The 22,224-nt window shown below is 36.8% G+C and overlaps 3 protein-coding genes across 5 annotated transcripts; 1 reads left to right on the top strand and 2 right to left on the bottom strand.

Moving 5' to 3' along the window:
- Positions 1–4,925: 4,925 nt before the first annotated feature.
- Positions 4,926–8,348, bottom strand: LOC140021028 (probable transmembrane ascorbate ferrireductase 4). 3 transcript variants are annotated; one of them, XM_072071744.1, is made up of 4 exons: positions 8,060–8,348; positions 7,623–7,961; positions 6,112–6,441; positions 4,926–5,056 (listed from the first exon to the last, which is right to left on the bottom strand). In XM_072071744.1, the coding sequence occupies exons 1-3, from the start codon at positions 8,207–8,209 to the stop codon at positions 6,115–6,117; spliced, it is 816 nt and encodes a 271-aa protein (XP_071927845.1). In that variant the 5' UTR covers positions 8,210–8,348; the 3' UTR covers positions 4,926–5,056; positions 6,112–6,114. The 3 variants fall into 3 exon arrangements, with proteins under 3 accessions (XP_071927845.1, XP_071927846.1, XP_071927844.1); XM_072071745.1 differs by lacking the exon at positions 4,926–5,056 and having other exon boundaries at positions 6,091–6,441; positions 7,623–7,819; positions 7,910–7,961; XM_072071743.1 differs by lacking the exon at positions 4,926–5,056 and having other exon boundaries at positions 6,091–6,441.
- Positions 8,349–13,671: 5,323 nt separating this feature from the next.
- Positions 13,672–16,226, top strand: LOC140021059 (clavaminate synthase-like protein At3g21360). The gene is made up of 3 exons (XM_072071783.1): positions 13,672–14,103; positions 15,070–15,323; positions 15,724–16,226. Exons 1-3 carry the CDS (start codon positions 13,738–13,740, stop codon positions 16,067–16,069), a joined length of 966 nt encoding a protein of 321 aa, XP_071927884.1. The 5' UTR covers positions 13,672–13,737; the 3' UTR covers positions 16,070–16,226.
- Positions 16,227–16,500: 274 nt separating this feature from the next.
- LOC140021058 (protein decapping 5-like) lies at positions 16,501–22,224 on the bottom strand. The gene is made up of 8 exons (XM_072071782.1): positions 21,768–22,224; positions 20,484–20,584; positions 19,563–19,634; positions 18,545–19,480; positions 17,830–17,892; positions 17,314–17,514; positions 17,099–17,209; positions 16,501–17,022 (listed from the first exon to the last, which is right to left on the bottom strand). The coding sequence occupies exons 1-8, from the start codon at positions 21,937–21,939 to the stop codon at positions 16,870–16,872; spliced, it is 1,809 nt and encodes a 602-aa protein (XP_071927883.1). The 5' UTR covers positions 21,940–22,224; the 3' UTR covers positions 16,501–16,869.

Consider the following 22,224-nt stretch of genomic DNA (forward strand, 5'->3'; position numbering starts at 1 on the left):
ATAATTTTATCAACAATTTACTGACCGTTTACTTACATAAACCTATCAACTGAAAAGAAAAAAAAAGTGCAAGCCAATTAAACTAACTTTCATTCTCAAAATTCTCAGCCACTGCTATCAAATGATCGTTGTCGAGATCAAGAGGCAACCTCAAATCAAGATTTTGCACGTCAGCCCTGCTTGACTAATTAATTGAAGCAAGCCCTCTTTACTACCGCCATCGTAGACCAACAAAGAACTTAAAGAAACAGAGCCCTCCGCTAATTTTAATAAAACCCCATCCGCTAGAGTCCTAGAAGTCCTCAATTCCATTTCTTTGAGAGTCTCTAATCCCTTGATAAATGCTGAAAAAGACACATTATCTCTCTCACACACTCACAATTTTTTAGCTTCAATTTCTCCAGTTTCTTGCAATTCCTCCATAGAAAATTGAGGCCATAATCAACCCCTCGACTTCCACACAGGGAAAGAGACTCTAAATTGAGTTCAGCATCAAGAACTGAAGCAAAGCCGTTGTAGCTGAACAATTCGGTTTCACTTTCGATTATAAAGACCGAGAGGTCTTTAAGAGCGCGGAGAGGTGCGAGCCACTAGAAACAGAGAGGTCTGGAGAGAGTGATGGTGAGCGAAGAGAGATGAGGACAATAATTGGAAAGGGGAAGCAGAGAGAACCCAGAAACGGGCTCAGCCAAGAAGCGGAGGTGACGGAGGTTGGGGCAAGAAGAGGCGACGGACTGAAGGAGGTAATGGGAGGAAGAGGAGGAGGAGGAAGAAGAGGAGTCAGTGAGCAATAGAGAAGAGAGATAGGATGGTGGGAAAGGAAAGAGGAGAGAGAAGGAAGGGCATAGGGAGTACTGATGAAGGTGAGAGAGAGAGCGACGGTGGAGGAGTGGACTAGACGGAGCTACCGCTTCGAGACTAAAGAGACAGACACACTGCAAAAGATTTTCCCTTCCCTTCTCTTTGATGGTTTAATAAAACTGAGTTATAGGGTCAGTAAATTGTTGGACAAAATTCCCCTGTACTTTGCCACGTGTAATGTTAATTTCAAAAATTAAGAGTAATTACCGACGAAATGGTTACGAGTTTACTGATTAAGTTGTTTAGTGGCCAATTATTAACGAAAAATAGTTCGATAGTCAAAATATGATTTGAACAATAGTTTAATGCCGCTGAGCTTTTTTGCCCTAATAATAATAAAAGAATGAAGAAAGACAGAAAAGAAAGGAAAATTTAAATTGTAAAGTTCTCAAACATAAATGACAAAGAAACATTAAGCTGTGTGCTTGAGCAATGTGACTCATATAAGGTGACACTTAGGAGTACCTGGTTATCTAGATTTCAAGTACTATTAATTGGTAGCTTGAATCACTCGGATGATCGGTTAATGCTCACAACGAGCTTTTTGCAAACATCATCTTGACGCTCACAAACAAAATCAATCGTTGTGCATCTGAGTAGTAATTTAGTTTTTGTTTTTTTTTAACAAAATTTCATAGTTTGTGTTACCTAAATTGTACACTTAAATCTTTTTTAATTGCAACCACCTAATAGGTACACCTTCTTGGCCTTGTACTTTTACCAGTGTTGTTAGACTCGGATCGGATCAATCGGTTCGATCGATTCGACCGTGAACCGGGCTTCTTTTCAAATTGATTTGTAATATAAAATCGTTTTGGTTAAAAATCCATCAAAACCGACTAAATGACTGACCCTATTCGACTAGTTGACTCGATTCTCAAACTTTTCTTTCTGCTTTTCTCTAGACATAATTTGAGTTACCTAAATTGTAGTACTTTTAATTATTAATGCGAATAAGAAAACGTCACCCATTTAGTGTAAATATCAAAATCACTCGTTTTCCTAAATGATCTCTAATTCAAGATGTTTTCATCCCTATGATCTCAATAATTTAACATTAGTGATTCCAACTTGCATTAATTTGTTTTAATTTAGTTTTTCAAGTAGTTTTGGAGAATGGGTATATTTTAATCATGAATTTATGTTTTTATATATAATTATTAGGTGTATATTTGATTGCAAGTCTAATATTTTTGGAACATTTTTTATGATTGGTCAAATATAACCAAGAACTTAATTTCAATATTTTTGAAATTTATAAAAATATAAAATAATTATAACATCATGCTGACATTGGCGAGTTTTTGAGAAAGGTCCAATCGATCCGATCAGTTAACCCCTGACCCAATAGTTTAATCAAGTCGCTTTCCGGTTCGAGTTTAACAACATTGGCTTTTACAAGTTCCTTGCCTTTACTTATATTCTACGTCAGCATCTCATTGAGTGAGCTTATTGAAAAATTATGCTATTAATTAATGATCAGCAGCGAAAATATCTCGTGTTGATCAACTCTGGTTTCTTAATTCAGAAGAATCATGACAGGTGTCGTTCCTGTGCAATAATAAATACCTACTCGAGAAAAATGAATTTTCTGTGTATAGTAGTGAGTAGGGTCGAATCCACAGGGATTGGGAAAAATTTGATTCCTTTTTAAATTCGAGACACGGGGGATTTTTATCGGGATGAAATATAAAATAAATAATTAAACAATTTAACTAAAAATAATTAACCAAAAATAATTAATTAATTAATACAATTGTAAATAGCAATTAAATAAATGATAAATAAATTCTAGCCAAGGATACAACTACGCAGACACAGTCCATTCATCCGATCATTGATGCAAAGAAGGTTCACTTAATTTTATTAATAGGCTAGTTATAGTCGCCGATAAACTCTAACGACCAGCTTTTCCTTAATTTATTGATAACCAAGGTACGACCATTGATTACCTCTAACCAGGAAATACTCCTAGGTACGACCGTAGGAATTAATTTCCTAATTGCATTAAAAACTAGAAAAGCCTAACCCAAATTAATAACACGCTACGAGGGTTATTTAAATCAGATTGCATGTTCTCCTAGTATGTGAAAATACTAGTTGTCACTAATATTAACCAACTAAACAATTACGGATTTAATTGATTAATTTGACAGGAGATTAATAAGTCAAATTGCACATCGGGCCCTTGATATCCAATTAACAAAATAATCCCATGGAAATTAAAATAGAAAACATGCAAATATTAACAATTTAAGGAACACGTAAAATTAATTAGATCTCACAGATATTTGGGACTGCGTCTTCGCGTTGATCCTTGACTAGAGGAGAAAATTAGCCACGCCTCATAAGAAAATTCCTACGCAATTTAATTGAATTTAAAGACATCATCTTTCTTCGATAATTGAGAGAGTGAATAACAAAGCTCTCGGAAGAAAATAAGAAAATTGCACAATAGAATTCAACAAACCAAAACAACTCCCTATTCTCTCCTCTAGAACATCCCTCGGAGAGAAAAACTAAAAACTCCTCTATCCTCCTACGGAGCTTATATTGAGAGAAAACTCCAAAACTAGTCTAATAGCCCTCTTTCACGTCTAATGTCTTCATATATAAAAAATCAGCCAAATGGAGACATCACCCCACGTCCACCAAAGAGGTCATCATTTCTCTACACAATCAATTCCACTCTACTCAAATAAAAGCAATTGTCGGTTCTCTTTTTGACCAAGTGCACACGTTCACCAACGAGAAAGCAAAACCACAAATGTGCAAAGAAAGCACACTTTAGACAATACAACTTATTTGCGGTCCCCACCAACTTTGATATGTTGTCTAGCCAAATTGAATTCCCAAATGCAATTCCATTCTTTCTCGTTGGTTTGCACCATAATTGTGTAAAGCTTCACAATAATCTTCTCAAGAGGTTTCTGCTCCAATTTCTGAAATTATATCCAAATACCAAATATAAATATATATTGACAATTAAAGCAAATTAAAGCAATATTTGGCAAGGATAAAAAGGAATATTAACAATAAAATTACTAACAATTAACACCTTATCAAATCAAATTCATATGAGGCTCTAATTGCCCTTTCTTTGGTTAAGATGATATTTATATGTAGCAATGCTAGGCCTTCCAAATACACTCTGCTTTAAGGGGCATGTCATGGGATTTTACTAAAACTACAAGTTTCTACACGAAACAAAAGTGCCCCTCATCTCATGTTGGAGTTTGTCACGAAACAAAAATTTTTTAGAGGTAGAAGAAGTGTCTAAAATAACTTACATAACCTACCTTTGAATTATATCCATTGAGAACTAAATCATATAGTAAGAGATTAAGTACACACGGGTATGACCAAGGATCAACCATGAGATAGATTCTCCAGTTCATTCTAAGAGAAAAAGCAAGCCTTTTGAATTGCTGGACAAATGTCTTGCCAATCCAATGGTGAGACACCAACTGAAGTTCCTTCTCCAATATATCCCACTTTACTTTCTTCCATACATTATATGAGACTCTACAATCAACAAGTGCTCTATGCTCTCTTCAGCTTCGGAGAATGACACACATTTACTCATTTAGTCGATCCCCGATTTCCTCAGTCGGTCCCTCTCAAAATCAGGGAATAATTATTTTTCCCCATACCAGCTGATATCAGTATACTCTAGACCCCTGCAACCTCAACTTGTCCATTGCTGATTTTACTGAAAATACACCAGAAGCACTGTCTATCACCCATTGAAGATGATCAGCCTGCACAGACAGTGGAGCCAATGCACCAGGAGTTGCCTCCACCATTTACTTGACTTCTCTAGTAACTTGTCTTCCAGTAGGACATTTCAATTGACCTTCAGTAGATCGCTGAATGATACATTGTGCAGCCAAAAGAGTGGAGCAGATTCCCAGAAAACTCCATGGACAAAAGACCAACTGGATGCCATGATTCAGAACTAAATATTTGTCATTTGTCCGTTCCCTATGACTATCTGAACGTAAGGTTGAGCAAAAGATCTCAATGCAAGTACTTTCCTCCACATCCAAGAGGCATCAGAAGATCTCTAGGAGCAGTTGTTGCTACTTCAGCGGCCAGAAATCTGATGTTTTGGTCCCTCTTCCACATTCGTCCAACTTTCTCAAGAACCTTGGCTAGGTCTCGGCTTTTCCTGGCTTTATCGTCAATCTAAGACCTACAACCATGGTTTCCAAGCAAATTAGACGTGTATTCCACAATTACTAACCGCTGCAGCATTTCGGCCGCAAACAGTACCTCTCTCACATGGAAATTATTTCCTTCTAAAATTTATGAAATACTTGAGATGTAGTTATGTCTATGAACCAAAAAAAAATAAAAAATTTTTTTTTGAACCCATGAACGAAATTTTATTCCCTTTAATTACTTTTTGATCACATCTTGTCCAATTATTACACTAAATCATTCACAAGTCAGATACTTAAAATTGTCCATCGATAAAAATTTTTCAAATTGTACAACAAAAAAACACACTGCATCCGGCAAGTACTTTGGTGAGTTCCTTCTTTTCTTTATCTTCTTGTAATTGCTCAACTGGTTTGCTGAGTAAATTACATCTTGTACATTGAATGCACTCCACAGTATTTGGCTAACTCTGTTATCGTCCAGTATAGTCTAACGTTCTTGATTCTTGAATACCTGGATAAGAGACTTCCATAGTAGGTTCTAGCATGCTTTCTTGACCCTAAATATTTGCGAGTTGGGCTTTTCCATGTATGGACTGTTCGATAACAGAATTGATAGAGGACTAGAATAAATCTACAAAGAGAGAAATCTAGGAATGAATCAGTGATAAGCTTGGTGGCAGAACTTCAGAGGATGAGAGCTGGTCTGCAACTTGTTAAAGACAAGGGATCAATTCCACAAAATTATTTTGACATCTGAATCCAAAGTAGCTGACGACATTATGAACCTCAAATGTGGATCAAAGTTTATGTGGTAACTCTAGTCAAGGATTGCAAAACTATTTCTCATGCAATATGTAACGCTTACAAAAGAAAACAAATGGGCGGGATCTCCTGGCCAACTTGGAATTTCAGTACAACTACCCTTTCCCTGTTTACGTTCTTCATCCAGTTGGCTCAGGCCCCATAAATCTTTGCTGATTACGTGCAAGTTAACCGGGTGAATGTTGGCCATTTGGAGATGATATTTATTGTAATAAGGTTGTACCAAGGAAAAATAAAAGCGTAGAAGCAATAGATGGTTTACTTGTTACTGAGAAGACAACCATTTGTTGTTTGTGTACATCATCTTAAAGTGTGGAGCTTCATGCTTTGGTGAAACTGCTGCTAATATTACAATACCACTCAGAAGGGCCAATCCAAGTCCTAAACCGTTCACAACCATCGACTCGGTGCAACGTCTCAATACATCTCCTCTGGTTTGCAAGAATGTCAATTTTTCCAGAAGCCCTGTCTCAGCTGTTACCACTGCCAAAGCATATGTGTAGAGGCCAAGAAAGACATGCCATGACAAGACTCTCACCCTCGTGGTTCGCACCTCTCCTTTATGCCAGAAGTTCAGAAAGCCCAGCAACCACTGCAAACGAGATCAGGACGTCTATAATAAGCAAAAATTGATTACTAACCATCATTGTCCCATTTTGACAATTCAAAACGTTTGGCTTAAAACAGACTGCCATATTGTTGTGTTTTGGATGTGTTAGAACTTTAAATGACAAAGCAAACTCAAAATTTTCAGTTGCAGCAGAAATTGTTAGTTTCCGGATTAAACCAGCTTCACAAATTCACAATTTGCAATTCTTTCTCATTGACTCTAGTTGCATGCTGTTCATGATGAAAGCCTGCCTAAATATCTATGGATGCAACATCATAGCAACCTTGAGTTCACTGATATCCCCTCCTCACTCAACCAAAACCCCCCCTCCCCCCCACAACAAAACAAAAAAAACCAGAAAAAGTTAAAAAGAAAAGAAGACAAAGTTATATCCTTCACTTGGGCCATCTTTCATTACCGTATTGCAAATCTGTTGCTATCTATGTGTAGTTCCTATGAATTTTGGAAACTATATCAGTCTTTCTTTCAGAAATTGAATATTTGAATAGGAAGACTTCTTCTCAGGAATAATTCATTTTAGCCGCTAAAAGGTCAGCACCTTGATGTTTACAGCAAAAACATTATTTTATATACACAGATACATGCACATATACATACATATTGTTTTATGAATGTATGTATGTATCTATCAATGAGCTTGATATTTATGAAGCTAAATTGTTTAAGCACAGAACGGCTAAAGTACATGCACATGGCATAATTTCATCATGTAATTTTCATTTATTAGACTATATGATAAAATAAATGATGACAGTGCAAATAACATTTTTCTTATTTATATTATCCTCTTCATCATCAACATTCAGGTTTCCACCGTACCAATGTTAATTATTTGCTTTAATCCAAAAGTAAGACGGTACACTCTACCTAACTACAAAAGCCGTCCAAGCAACATTCTGAAATAATGCAGTGGAACAGAAACATATTTTCACAATAAAGAAAAGCATACAGATCCTTCTAGCATGAATAGAGAATGCAAAAGTTCCCTTTTTTTCTCCGCTTTTTCCTGTAAAGAATGTTCCAATTTGAATAGTGGCATTCACAAATTTAAACAAATAATAATGGTTTTAATTTAATGAATGTATTAGCATAAAACCGATGAAGAACAAAATGCATCCGAATTTCTGGAATGAGTAAAGAACCTGAGCACCAAACAGAGTGATACAAATCAGACCCATCCAAGAATGCAAACTGTAGAAATTGGCCACAATCCCCTCTTGACTATGAAACTTTGTCCAAATCCCAAAAACCCCAGAACCCAAAGCCAAACCTTGAAGACACAAGTGCACTGATTTTTTCAGATTTCTTGAACCAGGCAACCACCTGTGCACCAAAATTGCTGAAAAAGAAAGCAAAATGTTAGAAAACCAACAATTAAAAGCATTTCTTGCTCCACAAAAGCAAATCCCATCAACAGAATTTGCATTACCTTCTCCACTAACAAGAATGAAACCAATCACCATTAACAAAGGATGCAGGATCTGCCCAAAAAAAAAAGAAGAAAAAGAAATCCCACTTCAAATTTAGTTCAAATTACAAGAATGCATGGTGAAAAACTTGGATTAGAAAGAGATGTTACAGCATAAATGAGGTCTTCTTGGGAGGAAGAACGAGGGATGAAGCTGGTCTTGAAGTAAAGGGCCCAAATAACTACAAGAAGTGCAACTATACAAGCTGAAAGTCTAGCAGAGACTTGCAGAAAGAGTGAAGAAAATGGCACTGAAACCATGGTCAATATGTAAGCATTAAAGGGCTGTAGACCGTGGTACAATGTCAGAGAAACATCAGAGCTCAGCTTTACTAACTTCACCGACAGAGCCCAGAAAATTAGATCTAAATTTGGATAATTTGTAACAGTGAAACCGCCAAAAAAGGTAGGAGAAAGTAGTAAAATGTACTTCCAGAATTACTGCTAGGATTATGAAATTGTACTTTAAATGGAAGGAGTCGGTGGTTTTGCTTCTTGTTGAGATAACTGTGCTTGAATATGGCTGTAATCTGCCATCCGTATGTTTAGTTCATTAGACTTGTTGGACAATGATTGATTCAGTCAGCATTATATGTGATAGCTTGACTCCCATATCAAGGTGGTTTTTGGCTTTGCAAGATTATCTATTTTTTTTGTCAAATTTTTTCTATTACTATCTCTTTTTCAGTGGGGAACGGAGATGGAGCCCATGCAGCAATGGCATCCCAAAGGTTGCGTGAAGGCAAATGTGGACCATTTATTACAAATTTTTACTACCAATACTCAATTCAATTTTGACTTTCAAACCTTGCTCTTTCCTTATTTCTCATAGTACAAGTTCATTATCTTAACCAGAAATCATCTCTCAGGATTTTACGTTATTCAATTAGTCTAACTTATAGGAATTATTTTCAGTTGATTGGCATTTTAGGCTTTAGCCAGCACCCTGGTAAATTAATGTAGAGTGCTTTAACGACATTTGGCTTCGCTTAACAATTAACAGGTCCTTGTTTTCAGCTTCAATACTTCATAATACATTGACACTAATATCTCACTGGAAAAGCAAACAAAAACTTGCCCAATTAGTCTCTTAAAAGGCCAAGTCCGTGTCTTACTGGACCACAAAGCTGGCCTCTAAAAGTTGCTCTATGTCAATGCATCATATATGTCACCAATGTTTAACCCAAAATCACCTTTTCTGGGCAAACTTGTTGGGTTCAAATCCATTGCTCTCGTTAAAACACTTCAAAGCTTCCAAAATTGTGGAATTTTTTTTTTTGTTTGTCACAACAATAACATTTGTATAACCCATTCAACTTTAGTCCAACGGGAAGTGAAGCCTAACTGACGAGAACTCCATCAGAGTAAGCAACTTAAAAGTTGTGGAATTCAGAGCTAGCCTAGTCTTCGGATTTTACAGTTTGTACTAGTCCCGGACCACGGGCAGGCACCTGCAACCGTTCCTAGCGATTTTGTATATTTTGCACACCGCGTAACTTTGTTTGCATACGACGTAATTTTGTTTGCACAACGTGTAACTTTAGAAAAAATTTTTGTGAACCCCACACACATTGTTAAAAATAAGGTACAATAAGTGATCTGAACCGTATAATTTTTTTTGGACCAAATCTTGGCCGTGCACTGTTCAGGGACGGTCCGACTGATGACCGTCCCTGCCCCGTCTCCTACTAGTCCCCGTCCGTTTGGAATCTTTGAGCCCCTTGGAAAAATTGGTGTTTGTACCCAACTTGGAGACAACGTTCTTGAGCCCATAAAAGCACCAATACCTAATATACCTCACAGATTCACGTCATGGAAGAGGTGGATTTGAGAAAGGAGGAAGGACTCTAGGAGTACAACAGAAACACTGACACCCCTGTAAGAGGACTGTCATGCACAAGAAAGCCATGATCTCATAGTTCTGAAGATGGCAACCAGAAGCTTACAAAGATCTGCAGTGCTGGGAATTGGAGTTGATATTACTAGGATGCCAAATGAGGCAAAGGAGTTGTGGGCCTTAAAAGACAGAAGTTCGGGAGACAAAAATATTGATGATGCCGCAGCTGTTTTACTGATCCTTTGCAAAGCATTGGAAAGACAATGGAGCAACAAGAGTTGATATTACTAGGATGCCAAATGAGGCAAAGGAGTTGTGGGCCTTAAAAGACAGAAGTTCGGGAGACAAAAATATTGATGATGCCGCAGCTGTTTTACTGATCCTTTGCAAAGCATTGGAAAGACAATGGAGCAACATCAGTATACAAATTCACAACAAGGACCTTCTGAAGCATCTTAAGTTTGGTAAATCCTCAGACTGCAGATTGTCAACAGTCCTTGAAGATATATTATGTCTAAAGTCTTTGTTTCGAATGTGCTCTTTTTACTTAACTAGTTATGATGATAAGGATATTTGTGCTAATGTTAGCTCATATGCTTTAGGCATTTTGTTGGATGAGGAACTCTTTGTTTCTCCGTGTCATTGAACACGTGTTGTACATATGATCGGCCCTTTGCTCGAATTGTAAATTCTCTCTTTCAAAGATCAATGCAAGTAAACTAACGTTTCGAAAAAAAAAGAAAAAAGAGAAGGAGATATTTGAACCACAGCCTATAATTGTATAATTTCTGAAATGTTAAGCTTAGTCACTAATGATTAGACCAAAGCTTCATCGATTGAAAAGGGATAAATAGTCAGGCGTTATGATCTAAATATGTTTATTAGATAGAGGAGAGTATTTTTTTTCTTCTAGTAGTACATTTTTTTGTTTTAATTTAAAATGAACCTTTAAACCTTATAACGGCGAAGAGGGAGAGAGAGAGCTTAAGAGTGAAATTAGAATGTGATAATCACATGGCTAATACCCCTACCAGTTAACTTGGATGGTGGATGATACTCTCTTCTTCAACTCCACATCACATACAACCACCATTTTTTTTGTTTTTTGAATTTCCATCATATCATATGTGAGCCACACTCATGAATGGTGAAATAAAATAGGGTTTTCTTGTCTAATTCTTAATGTGGATTGTACAAGTCATTAAATCGTAGAAAGTATAAATTTGTCAATTTTTAATCCTTCCTCTTTTTATTTCTTCCGTTTTTGGCTACTCTTGATGACCTACTAAACAACTATTAACAGAATAATGACTTTGAAAATTTTAAAGCTAAGAATTTACTCTTCTTCTTGTTTCTATTTCTGATTACTAGAATTGAATGACTAGATATTTGTATTTCTCTATGATAGAGGAGGACTGAAATTGAAGAAGTTAACTAGTTGAATCCATGGATAAAATACAGTATGATTCACCCCACAAACATGCAACTAGCTACGTCCAAACTACGAAATAAGAAAAGACAAACAAATCTGAATACCCTAAGAAACTATGCATAAAAAACAAACGAAATCCTGTCTTGTGCTCTCTGCCGACCAGTCACTAGAGAAATATAGAAAGCCTAATTTCACAATCAATTGATATAAATGAAAAATCCTAAGGAATACAAAGTTTTGACAAGACTCCTTATGCCACATTCTGGTGATGCCATTGGAGGTCAGTGCTCCTGCCTGCTTGTATGCAACTTTGCCAATTCAGCTGCATTTGGCTTCTACTTTTAACTACTATGTGTTATTAGACCGAGTAAATCACCATAAACCCATATCATTATATCTTCACCAAGTAATTAATTGTTAAAAGAAATTCGGGACCATAGTATTTTGATCGCAAAGACTCCTAACCGGCTACAATATACAATTGCATGTTTTATCCTCATCACTTTTTGTATCAGAAATTCAATTGCTAAACAATTTGAAGTAACCTGTCTAAAATAGAGTGTATTTTCTTCTCTAACATGGTGTAACGTGACAAATTATGCAAAAATGTGTGCCTTCATGAGAAATTAATACTTGATTTTCAAAACCCTTAATTAATAAACAAGATCGCTTATACTCATCACTTCTAAACGTGAAGATCAGTGTGAATTTGTTATAGCCTAGACATTGTTTTTATTACCCAAATAGAGAAGAAGTTAAGGTATAGAAACAGTGGTGGGAAAACACATTCCTTATAAGAACAAAGGGATGCCATCATGGTTTGATTGTCATCGTCTCCTTGTATTGAAAATGAATTTTTCCACGTTTGATGACCAAATGATGCCTCGAATGCATATGCCATTGAATACATTGAGAATCATTCCGGCCTACGCAAAGAAAGGGATCAGTGATGATGATCCCAATGGCGTTGCAATGGGAATCTGAGTGCCTTCGTGTTGTCTCTCCCGTAAATGATTGCTGAATCTACTCTGATCCAACCACAACGAAAGAATTTGGATATATATATATACTTAGAATATATATATGAAGCTGAAGCTAACTACGATTACCCTTAATTGGCGCCCAATAGAAGCTTAAATTTGTTGTTATTGAATGTTCACTTCGTCCATTAACGCATTGCATCATATACCATAGCCCATAGAACATGTAAAGCATATACAGCAATGTACGTCAAAAACTTCATTGTCGATCACAAGTTACTTCTTGAACTTATTAGATGTGGAGTCGATACTTTTAATCTTTGGTTCTAAGACAGTAACACCTACTTAATTTGTCTCTATACTTCTAAAGGTATTGTAATCTTTTGATGCAATATTTTGTTCAACCATTGAGAAATTTCGATGGTCAAGGGATGCAAAGTTTAGTCCTCTTTGGTTTTACCATTTTCACTCAAAAATATCGTATAAATGTGGACATGCATGACCCACGCTGCATATCGGCTTTGTGATTTCTTGAAGCCATCGCATTGAGTGCATGACGTTTAACAAACACGTTCTAGTTTTCAAGATTTTGTGGACAAAGTCTTGAATTCTGTCTTTAACCAAATTAATTTCTCTCTATTTTTTTTGGGCATGACTTCAAAGTCTGACATAATCTAAAAGAACATCTTTTTTATTTTTTTTTTTGGGCACCATATGGCATGCATGTGATGAGTCCAAATTCTTGCAGTTAAGAAACTTATCCAGCCCTCTTAAATTTTTTAAGATCATACGAGTTCGAGCTTTTGACTGTTGCGTCAAAACCTCCCCTTAGTTAATAGTTAGTAGCCAATATACACGGATTGAGAGCAATACATGATTTTCTGAATTTTTCAAAGGTGAAATTAGTTAATTTATTAGTCAATTCTGCATTCATTTTTCCCGTAACCAATTAGGATCTAACAATTTAGATAACTTAAATTTTTTCATCAGAATGCGACATAAACTTTTGTAGGAAAGTGATTTTAACCTTTCCGATTGGTTAACTTTATAGCTGGTGAGATTAGAACGGCAATTTAGGTGGAGTCATTAAAAACGTAGCAAGTGTTTACAAAACTTTGCTTTGGATTTATACTTCTCTTTGTAAGCTCAAATTCAACTAAGGACTTTCACAATGTATATGTAGTACTAGAAAAAAATACATAGTACTAATAACAACAACTAAACAACAGAAAATTTGCATTACTTGTCAATGTAGAAAGGCAAAGCCAGCCAATAAAATTAACCCGCATAAAAGTTCAAGGAGATGAATTCAACTAGGAAAGTTAGTAAAATAAAAAACTATCATGAACCCACTAAACGACATATGAGAATCTAAATTATGCCGATATGGATGTTACTTTCTTCTGATTCCTTAGTACGTTGCAATCAAAAGACCACCCCCTGGCTACCTATATATAGTGTATGCCACTTCAATCCTCTCTAAAACACTTCAATCTAAACACAAACAGTAAATCCAGCCTTTCTTCATTTATTTCATGAGATGGAGTTCACTAGCCAAGAGTTCGTGGTGGGAAAATGCCAGGGTGAAAAATTGGTACATGGTGAAACCATGCCGCTAGTGTTACTGCCCCGAGAGGCAAGCAAAAATGGTTTCGAATCATTAGTAGAGGGTTTGAAGAAAAACAAAGAGTGGTTTGAGCAATTGATCATCAAGAATAGCGCTGTTCTTCTGAGAGGATTTGATGTGAAGAATGCTGAAGAGTTCAATGAGGTTGTGGAGCTTTTTGGTTGGGAGGACATGAGGTATGTTGGACCAGCTCCAAGGACGCATGTTTACAAAAGGATATGGACAGCCAATGAGGGACCCTTGTCGGAGTTTATATATTATCATCATGAGATGGTTCTGGTAAGAGTTGGAAACATTTGGCATTAATTTACTTCGACATCTGTTTTCTGCTTGAAGGGTCTTTTTCTTGTTAAACTGATTCTAAAGTTGTAGCGGATTGAAATTGATGGATCGTATATTTACTACAGGGTTCATTATAGTTGATGAAAATGAAGAAACTTTCTAATGAAACTCATTGGTAAATTCATGGAAACTCAACTAAGAGCTTTCTTGTAATCTACCAAATGTTATATTCAAAATGCCATGGAACCAAGAACGCCACCCTTGACTAGGGCGTAGGTAAAACAGGTCAAAATTAATGTTTGGTTTTGGAGCTCAAACCCAGTGAAAAGGCTTCAGGAGGCAAAGCAAAAATTTCCTTCTTCATCGTCTCATTCTCATCTCAACTGCATAATTGCACAGTAATTAATTGATAAAACATTTTTGAAAAAAAGGTCAATAACCCTTTATAGTTAATTGATTTTGGACTTCATGGTGCCATGCTACGGCAGCATACTCGATCATCAGCCAAAAGAAGTCAATGACAACCTTTGTCAAGTCTCTTAGGTCTTGAATCTTGATCTGATTAATTACACATAGAAAAAACAGATACTCCCAGTGCACAACTGTAGTTAAAAGTCTTACAGTCATTACTTACCTAAACCTGTATTAGAATGCGCTAATTATCCAATGAGAAACTGCTGATGCACCCTATCTTTGGAAATTTCTACGCCCACTTACATCATTGACATTTGCTTCTTTTTTTTTTTTCCGTTCATTGCCATTTCATCCACGAATAACTTTAATTCTATTTAATTGATTATTCACTGAAATGATCAAATACATATTAATTCACCCACTTGCAACCTATACTTTTTAATACGTCATAATCACAAAGAGCCGACTCCGTGCACAAAATCTAGTTGAACTAATATTAGTAAAAATAAAAAAAAAATAGTAACATTTTTTTCTTCCATGATAGACCAGATTAAGGAAAGCCCCAGTAAGGTCATTCTGTTTTGTGAAATTCCTCCACCTGAAGGTGGACAGACACCCTTCGTGCCAAGTTTCCGAGTGACTGAAAGGATGCTAGAGGAGTTCCCGGAGATGGTAGAAGAAATTGAGAAGAAAGGATTAAAATACACTTTCACAGCTCTTAGCAAGAATGATACATCTTCCATGAGAGGTAGAGGTTGGGAGGACGCTTTTGGAACATCAGACCGTGCAGAAGCTGAAAAGAGGTACTAATAAAGACCCTCTTTCTGATTCAAAACAAATTACCTGTACATTTTCTTATTTTCAACAATTGCTCAATGGTTCATTGAAAGTGAAAGACTTTGTCAATTAGAACTTATGGAAAATAGCGTAGCAATTGATGTGCTTCTATAATTACAATAATATGCACAAGTATAGGATAGGCCGATGAATTTTTGTCAATAATATGGCTCTTGGTGAAAAGTTTATTTTTGTTTTGTGTCTCAGTTAATATATCGTTAATTATATCCCCCATCAGGGACAGGCTATTACTACTTCAGAAGTATGACCATTAAAAAGAGTAATAGTAGTTAGGTAATATGTGGCTATCACATACCTATCAGTTTAAAGAATTGCTAGTTAGTTGCATCATCAAATTGATTATAGGACCAAGTTGCTGGGAATGGACGTTGAATGGCTTCCAAATGGCGGGGTCAAGACACTCTTGGGTCCTAGACCACTGACTAGGGTATTTGAGGGAAGGAAAGAGAGAAGGATGTGGTTCAACACCATGGTTGGGATGTATGGGAAGGAGCATAGCTCGGCAATGATGGCAGATGGAACCGAGATACCAGAAAATGTGGTGAAGAGATGTGAAGAGATCATTGAAGAAGAAAGCATTCAATTCAAGTGGGAAAAAGGGGACATTCTTTTCTTGGATAACATGGCTACTCTTCATGGCAGAAGGCCTTCCCTATCTCCCAGAAGAGTCCTGGTTACCATATGCAAGTAGATTCCATTCTCTTTGGTGATATTCCCGGGAAGAGCATATCCTGTTGGTGAAATGTTACTTTGTTGAATAAGGAATCTTTGTATCACACCACAGCTTGTTGAATAAGGAATCTTCGTATCACACCACAGTATGAATCAGGAATCTTTGTTTAACACCATTTAATAATTCTTTTTTTTTTATGCGTAAGTGAAAGATTTTGAACCCAATGTTTCCTACCTTCAATCCCTCCAACCATACCATCCAACCCAACCCTCCCCGCCTAGGTTCTGAAGCTATGACAGTTCTTACCAAAATAATGTAGGTTATGAAGTTTCCTGACCAAACCGCAATCTATATAGACCATATCCATGCTTCAAGCATATATAACATTTCAAGGGATAACTGGAGGGAAAGAAGAAACAAAGCTAGAAAAATTCAAATCCAAGAAAGCGTTTTCAAAAAGCTTGTAAACAACTAATACAAACATATCTTCCCATAAGCTTAAATATTTATCTTCATAAACAATCTCAGCCTATCGAAATTCTGACCCAGTTGAACATACGGTTTCACTGCTAATAAACCATTCAAGCCTGTACTCAGTGACTAATCCACTCGATTGCTAAAAAACTTACATTCAGAAAATGTGGATGAGAAGTCAATGAGTTGGTGAATGGGGTAAAACCAATGGGACATTGTGTCCTACATTTATTTATAAAGACCCAGATAACAAGCACAACATGTTAATCATAGAACTACATCACTTCCAGTGCACTATATGGCTTCAGCTTCTATTGCGACTCTGGAAAAGTACAAAACGCACCCTAGAATGGGCGATTTGATGCACCTCGACCACGGCCCCTGGGAACATAGCCATAATTATACCCCCGTCCATAGTAAGAACCTCGAGACCTACCACCACGAAATGGGCCACGACCTCCTCGTCCACCCCGGTACCTTGAAAAATCTCCAAATGTCTGCATCCAGAGAGATATTACCTTACAAGACAAGTAACATTGAACCCAGGGAAACCACTAACAAAATGAATTATACCTCTGCATCTATCTTCATCTGCTCTGAGAACCTAGGCCTTCCATGGTTTGAATCATTGTCAACAGCGTTGGAAGAGAGGGAGTCAAAAAAGTCATCCTTCTTGTAGACAGGCTGGCAACACATAAAAATAAGTTTGGACATTAATTATGAATTTGCCCTCTCACACTCATAAAAATTCTGTGCAGGTCAGATGTCCCAAAGAACACAAGAATCACCTTCACATCAATTTTTGGCAACTCCTCGTCAAATTCATCTTGATAATCATCTTCATCACTACCATTCCCGTCCCCATCTTTCTCCTTCAGTTGTGCTTTATTACTTTTGCCAAGATGACCCCATACTTCATCCTTGTTGAACTTTTCATTCATGGCCTCAAAATCAAAATCTTCTGCAAATTTTGTCACTGGGCGCGCAATCTGCAAAACAAATTTGAGCTACAGTTAATTTAAGACACCAAATTTAAATCACATTTTGCAGGAGAAAAAATTTTAAGCCCATTAAATCAAACTATAGTCCCAACGGATACAAGGCTAACAAATTTGAGACCAAAAATATCCTCAATGTCTCTTAACACACACACACACACACACACGAGAGCAAAGGGACTATGAAGCATCATTACGAAAAATTTGCTTTGGCATTAAACTGTAAACAAGTGACTCAGAAAGTGTTATGGCCGTAAAGCCTGAACAGATATATGAAGATAACTGGCAAAATCAAGAGATCAGTACCCCAGTTCCCCTTCCTCCACGGCCTCTATAATTGTGACGCATCTGAAAAGGTGCTCCATTTGGCTACCAGGAAAAAAGTAGACAAAAGATCAAGTTAATATCCAATGGTACATTAAACCAGAACATAAATTTCAACAAACACAAATAAAGAAACGAACAAAATATTATTAGCAAAGCATGTACTTTGGTTCTTGGTTTTCCACAAGAGGACACAAGGACAATTAAGCAAAAACAAGATGGAGAAAAAAGGAAGATACTGCAAAATGTTAACAAATCAAGGGACATAGGAAAATTTTACTCCCAACATGATTTCATGCTTAAATATTTAAAAGCGTTGCTTAACCACTGCATGGACAAAGTAACAAAGGTCTCTTGGGTCATAGACCAAAAGGTGATGTTAACCAATGAAGAAAACATCACAAACATTCAGAATATGAGTCTAAATTTCACCATGCATCCAAGTAATATATCAAGAATAAATTCATTCAGTACGACCTGGAATGCATTTCATAAGGTTTCCCTTCAACACAATGTTGGTCTAGGATGTTTTCAGTTTCATCAAGTAGCCACAAATGCCTTTTTATAAATATAGTAATAAATACATGTATGTCCTGTCTTTGTGTTCAAAGTCTAAATGCAAGTAACCTTATGGAAGTGGAGCACGAAAGTAAGATATATGAAACAGAAAACCATATTCAAAATGAATTAAAAGTACCTTATGGGAACGAGCAGGTGGTGGCAATGGCAAAATAGGTGGCTGAGCTTCTGTTGAAACAGGAGCTGGAGGTTCTGATGGTGTCGTCATTGATACTTGAACCACTTCCACATCCTTTTGCATTGTTTGTGATGATTGATTTAGGGAAACTGAAGCTGGTCCAGTCAGTAGCAGCTGCCCTGGAGTTATTAGTGAAGGTGTAGGCGTTTCCACTAAAATTGAGGTAGATGTACCAGCTACTGTAGTAACAGGTTGGGATATACTCTGGTGTTGCAAAACTGTACCAGAAACTGCACTAGATTTGCTGGGGCCCGAAGGCACGACAGAACTTAAATCTGGACTTGAAGTTGTCAAATGAGACAATGAGGGCAAGCTAGCACCTGCTGTTGTGGGAATACGAGAAACAGAAGCCTTATTCAAGACCAAGCTCGATTGCTCAGACCCTAGTGTTGGAGGCTGCATAGGAGGGACACTCAAAGGCAAAGTTGAAGCATGTAGAGATGAAGAGGAACTTAGGGAACTACTACTGGTGGGAGCCACAGAAGGATATTCTGGCAAATTTGAACCAGGCAAGCTTGGAGCTGCGGTCGGCAGAGATGTATTAAAACCAGAATACTGCATCTGCTGCATGGATGGAGGCATTGAAAGACCAGGAGGTGGTCGAAGTAAGGATTGCTGATGCATTTGCGGTAGTCCATTAGGCGCCCCATAATATCCTTGCCAATACATCGGCATGGCAAGGCCACTACCATTTGCATTTGGAGGTGAAGGCCCCCAAGAGCTCAAATTCCCACCGGGTTGATACAAAGGCAGACCACCTTGGAAAGTTGAGCCAGGGTGTCCCAACTGAGCAGAATGTGATCCAAGATCTGGTAAAGAAGCAGTAACAGCTGTAGGCAAGGCTGTTGATGTGGTAGCTGAAAGAGGATAATGAGACTGCAAGGACAGTTAAAATAATTAGAAGTGAATGAGCAAGCTGTTGAACACACAACAATGGACAAAATTCTATTTTACTTGCCTGAATAATTGCAGGATCACTATTTATGGGTGGGGTAGTTTGTACAGGTGGGGATGATTTAACTTGCAAATCCTGCGAAAAGGAAGTGGACAAAAGTTATATATCAGAACCAGAAAAAGAGGAAAAAAAATTCAGATTGACTCGACCACATCTCCAGCAACCCTTCCCCCAAACAAGCAGAGGCCCTCATGTCCCTGCTGTTGTTTTTTTCTTTTTTACAAGATTCCCGTCACTCAGGGGCTGAACGGAAGGGACAAAGCATGAAGAAATGACCTACTTTTTCCTATATACGACTGGCCAAAGTGGATTGTCTTTCATGGTGTCTTAATAAGATAATCGAATAAAGAATGATCGCTCGAACTTGATCAACCCATAGGAACATTTGCTCCACTTGTTTTCTACAGGTCATTAACCAGAAATTACAATCCTTCTTTCTCACCCTTACTGAGACCACAAGCTACCATAACCACAAAAGAAACAACTTGGCAAAATTCATTGCCATATCTGGAAAAAAGAAATTCATTTTTCCATGTTTGGAAGCAAAAATTTATTGTTTAGATGAACTCCTTTCACATGATCAGGTTGATTTTAATCAGGACGAGACCAATAAATTCATGTGGCCAGTAGAACAATAAGGAAACAGACTCCACAGTGTAAGAATTACTTCAAGTCTCATAAGTAATATCTAGAAATAACCTGTAATTTACGAGACACTAGCTTCATCACCACACATTAAACTAAATCAAACCTCAGAATAAGGTCCTGTAGTTCAATTTTTAGAAATGAAAGTAGTTTACTAGCGATTAAAAAGTCAGGAAATCTATGCACCCGAAAAAAAGAAATAACAAACATGCAGAATTAGCAAAAAGGGCACGATTCTACATGAATATGATTCATCACATCAAGCAATAACCGTAATACCTTAATATCACTTCCTCGAAAGAGAATGTATTCATAAATCTTATCGCCAGGAGGGACTTGAGCACCATCTTTTTTCCGTCCTTCTGTTCCAAATGATCTCACTGCATACACAGATGATGTCAGATTAGTTTGCATGCATAGCTTGATCAACTCCAAACAGTCAAATTGGGATAAGGGTGGCATTTGGCTAAGTGATTCAAATACTCAAAGTCATCAAATGAATAACTGAAAAAGTAAATATATATAGAAGTTTGGGACCACTCCCGGAGTACTTTTCAAAATAGAGACATACATTGCCCACTCAATCTATAGACGCAACCACATACATCACTAGACAAGTTACTACTTCAGATATAGATGTTCTCGCATATAAAATACACCGTGTAGCTGTTAATGGTAGCAATATTAAATTCATCAACTGAAATTCCAAGTGGAATAGTTTAAATTTATTTTAGATGCAGGTCATCCAAATTGAAGCAATAGAATCTACAACGTATGAGTAGGGCCTGAATCATTTATGCATCCCAAAAAGATGAAGCTATTTAGCACATTTCTACAATCAAAGAACCAGATAAATTTTATAGTTTGAAAGTCATATCAAAATCATTTATCGACGTTGTTCAATTCAACTGCAGGCTGTCTTTCTGGCCTTTGAGATATCTAAAACCAAATCCTTTCCCTCCAATATTTTGAAAAGAGACAAAATTTATAATTTACATTCATTTGGTACACGTTCAACATACAAACTAATCAAATTTCAATGCACAGCAGCAACAAAAACAATCATCTTAGACACCAAAACCAACCATTAAAAAATCAAAATCAAATTAAACCAAATGCCAGCCACACCATTATACAAAAAACATATTGCATTTACACTCGTATCACTCTCACTCTCCAAAAAAAATCAATTATAAATAAAGTAGTGCCTAAAAGGCTTAAAAATCACAAACTTTTCAATATACAAAACCATAAAAATACAAGCTATTACATGAACAATTACTCTATTTCAATAGCATCTGCCTAATCCACTGACTCTCATCTATGCATTTATAAAAACAAACGAAAAAAAAATAAAGCATCATCCTTTAGCGAGCACAGAATTTTAATTTGACAGAGACTGCCGCTTTTGTCAGATTAAAACCACAAAAATCAAGAAATCAAAATTAAATCAGAAATCTCTCAAATTAATCAACAATCACCAACAAAAATTATCCAAAACCACAAAAAACAAAAACGAAGGTACAAAAGTTTCGAGGCAAAAAAAAAAGGAGGAATTTATACCGTTGCGAAGGCCGATGCTGGACTCGTCGGTATTAATGTTATACAAAATGCCTTCGTATCTGATCTCGCTCTTCGAAGTCAAACTTATCAAACTTCCGATGTACGAATCCGCCGTCGCGCTGCTACTAGATCTACTCGCCGATGCCGATGAACTCTCCGCCGCCGCCGCCATACCCACCACTCTTCTACTGTACCTTTGATATATCTAATTACTCAATTTCAAGACAGAGGAGCTATTTCTAATCTCTATACATACACATACATATATGATATATATCTATATATACATATACATGTATCATGTATCATGTATCATGTATGCATATATAATTTCTCTTTTTTTTAATTCCCCTTCTGCTAGTGAACTCTGTGAGTTGACTCCTTTAAGAAGAGGTGCAGGTGCACGGCCTCGGGTGGGGATAATGTAGGGTTTCGATTTTTTTTGGTAAATTTGATA

Source organism: Coffea arabica, chromosome 11e (assembly GCF_036785885.1).
Source record: "Coffea arabica cultivar ET-39 chromosome 11e, Coffea Arabica ET-39 HiFi, whole genome shotgun sequence".
Taxonomy (NCBI): domain Eukaryota; kingdom Viridiplantae; phylum Streptophyta; class Magnoliopsida; order Gentianales; family Rubiaceae; genus Coffea; species Coffea arabica.

Excerpts from the sequence above, each read along its gene's own strand:
- LOC140021028 (XM_072071744.1), bottom strand. The coding sequence starts at position 8,209 with ATGGTTTCAGTGCCATTTTCTTCACTCTTTCTGCAAGTCTCTGCTAGA. Across the intron at positions 7,962-8,059 it reads AAGAAGACCTCATTTATGCT|ATCCTGCATCCTTTGTTAAT; the intron begins GTAACATCTCTT and ends TTTTTTGGGCAG. Across the intron at positions 6,442-7,622 it reads TCACTCTGTTTGGTGCTCAG|TGGTTGCTGGGCTTTCTGAA; the intron begins GTTCTTTACTCA and ends TCTCGTTTGCAG.
- LOC140021059 (XM_072071783.1), top strand. The coding sequence starts at position 13,738 with ATGGAGTTCACTAGCCAAGAGTTCGTGGTGGGAAAATGCCAGGGTGAA. Across the intron at positions 14,104-15,069 it reads ATCATCATGAGATGGTTCTG|ATTAAGGAAAGCCCCAGTAA; the intron begins GTAAGAGTTGGA and ends ATGATAGACCAG. Across the intron at positions 15,324-15,723 it reads CGTGCAGAAGCTGAAAAGAG|GACCAAGTTGCTGGGAATGG; the intron begins GTACTAATAAAG and ends AATTGATTATAG.
- LOC140021058 (XM_072071782.1), bottom strand. The coding sequence starts at position 21,939 with ATGGCGGCGGCGGCGGAGAGTTCATCGGCATCGGCGAGTAGATCTAGT. Across the intron at positions 20,585-21,767 it reads CAGCATCGGCCTTCGCAACG|TGAGATCATTTGGAACAGAA; the intron begins GTATAAATTCCT and ends CTGTGTATGCAG. Across the intron at positions 17,515-17,829 it reads GTGGAGGAAGGGGAACTGGG|ATTGCGCGCCCAGTGACAAA; the intron begins GTACTGATCTCT and ends TTTGTTTTGCAG.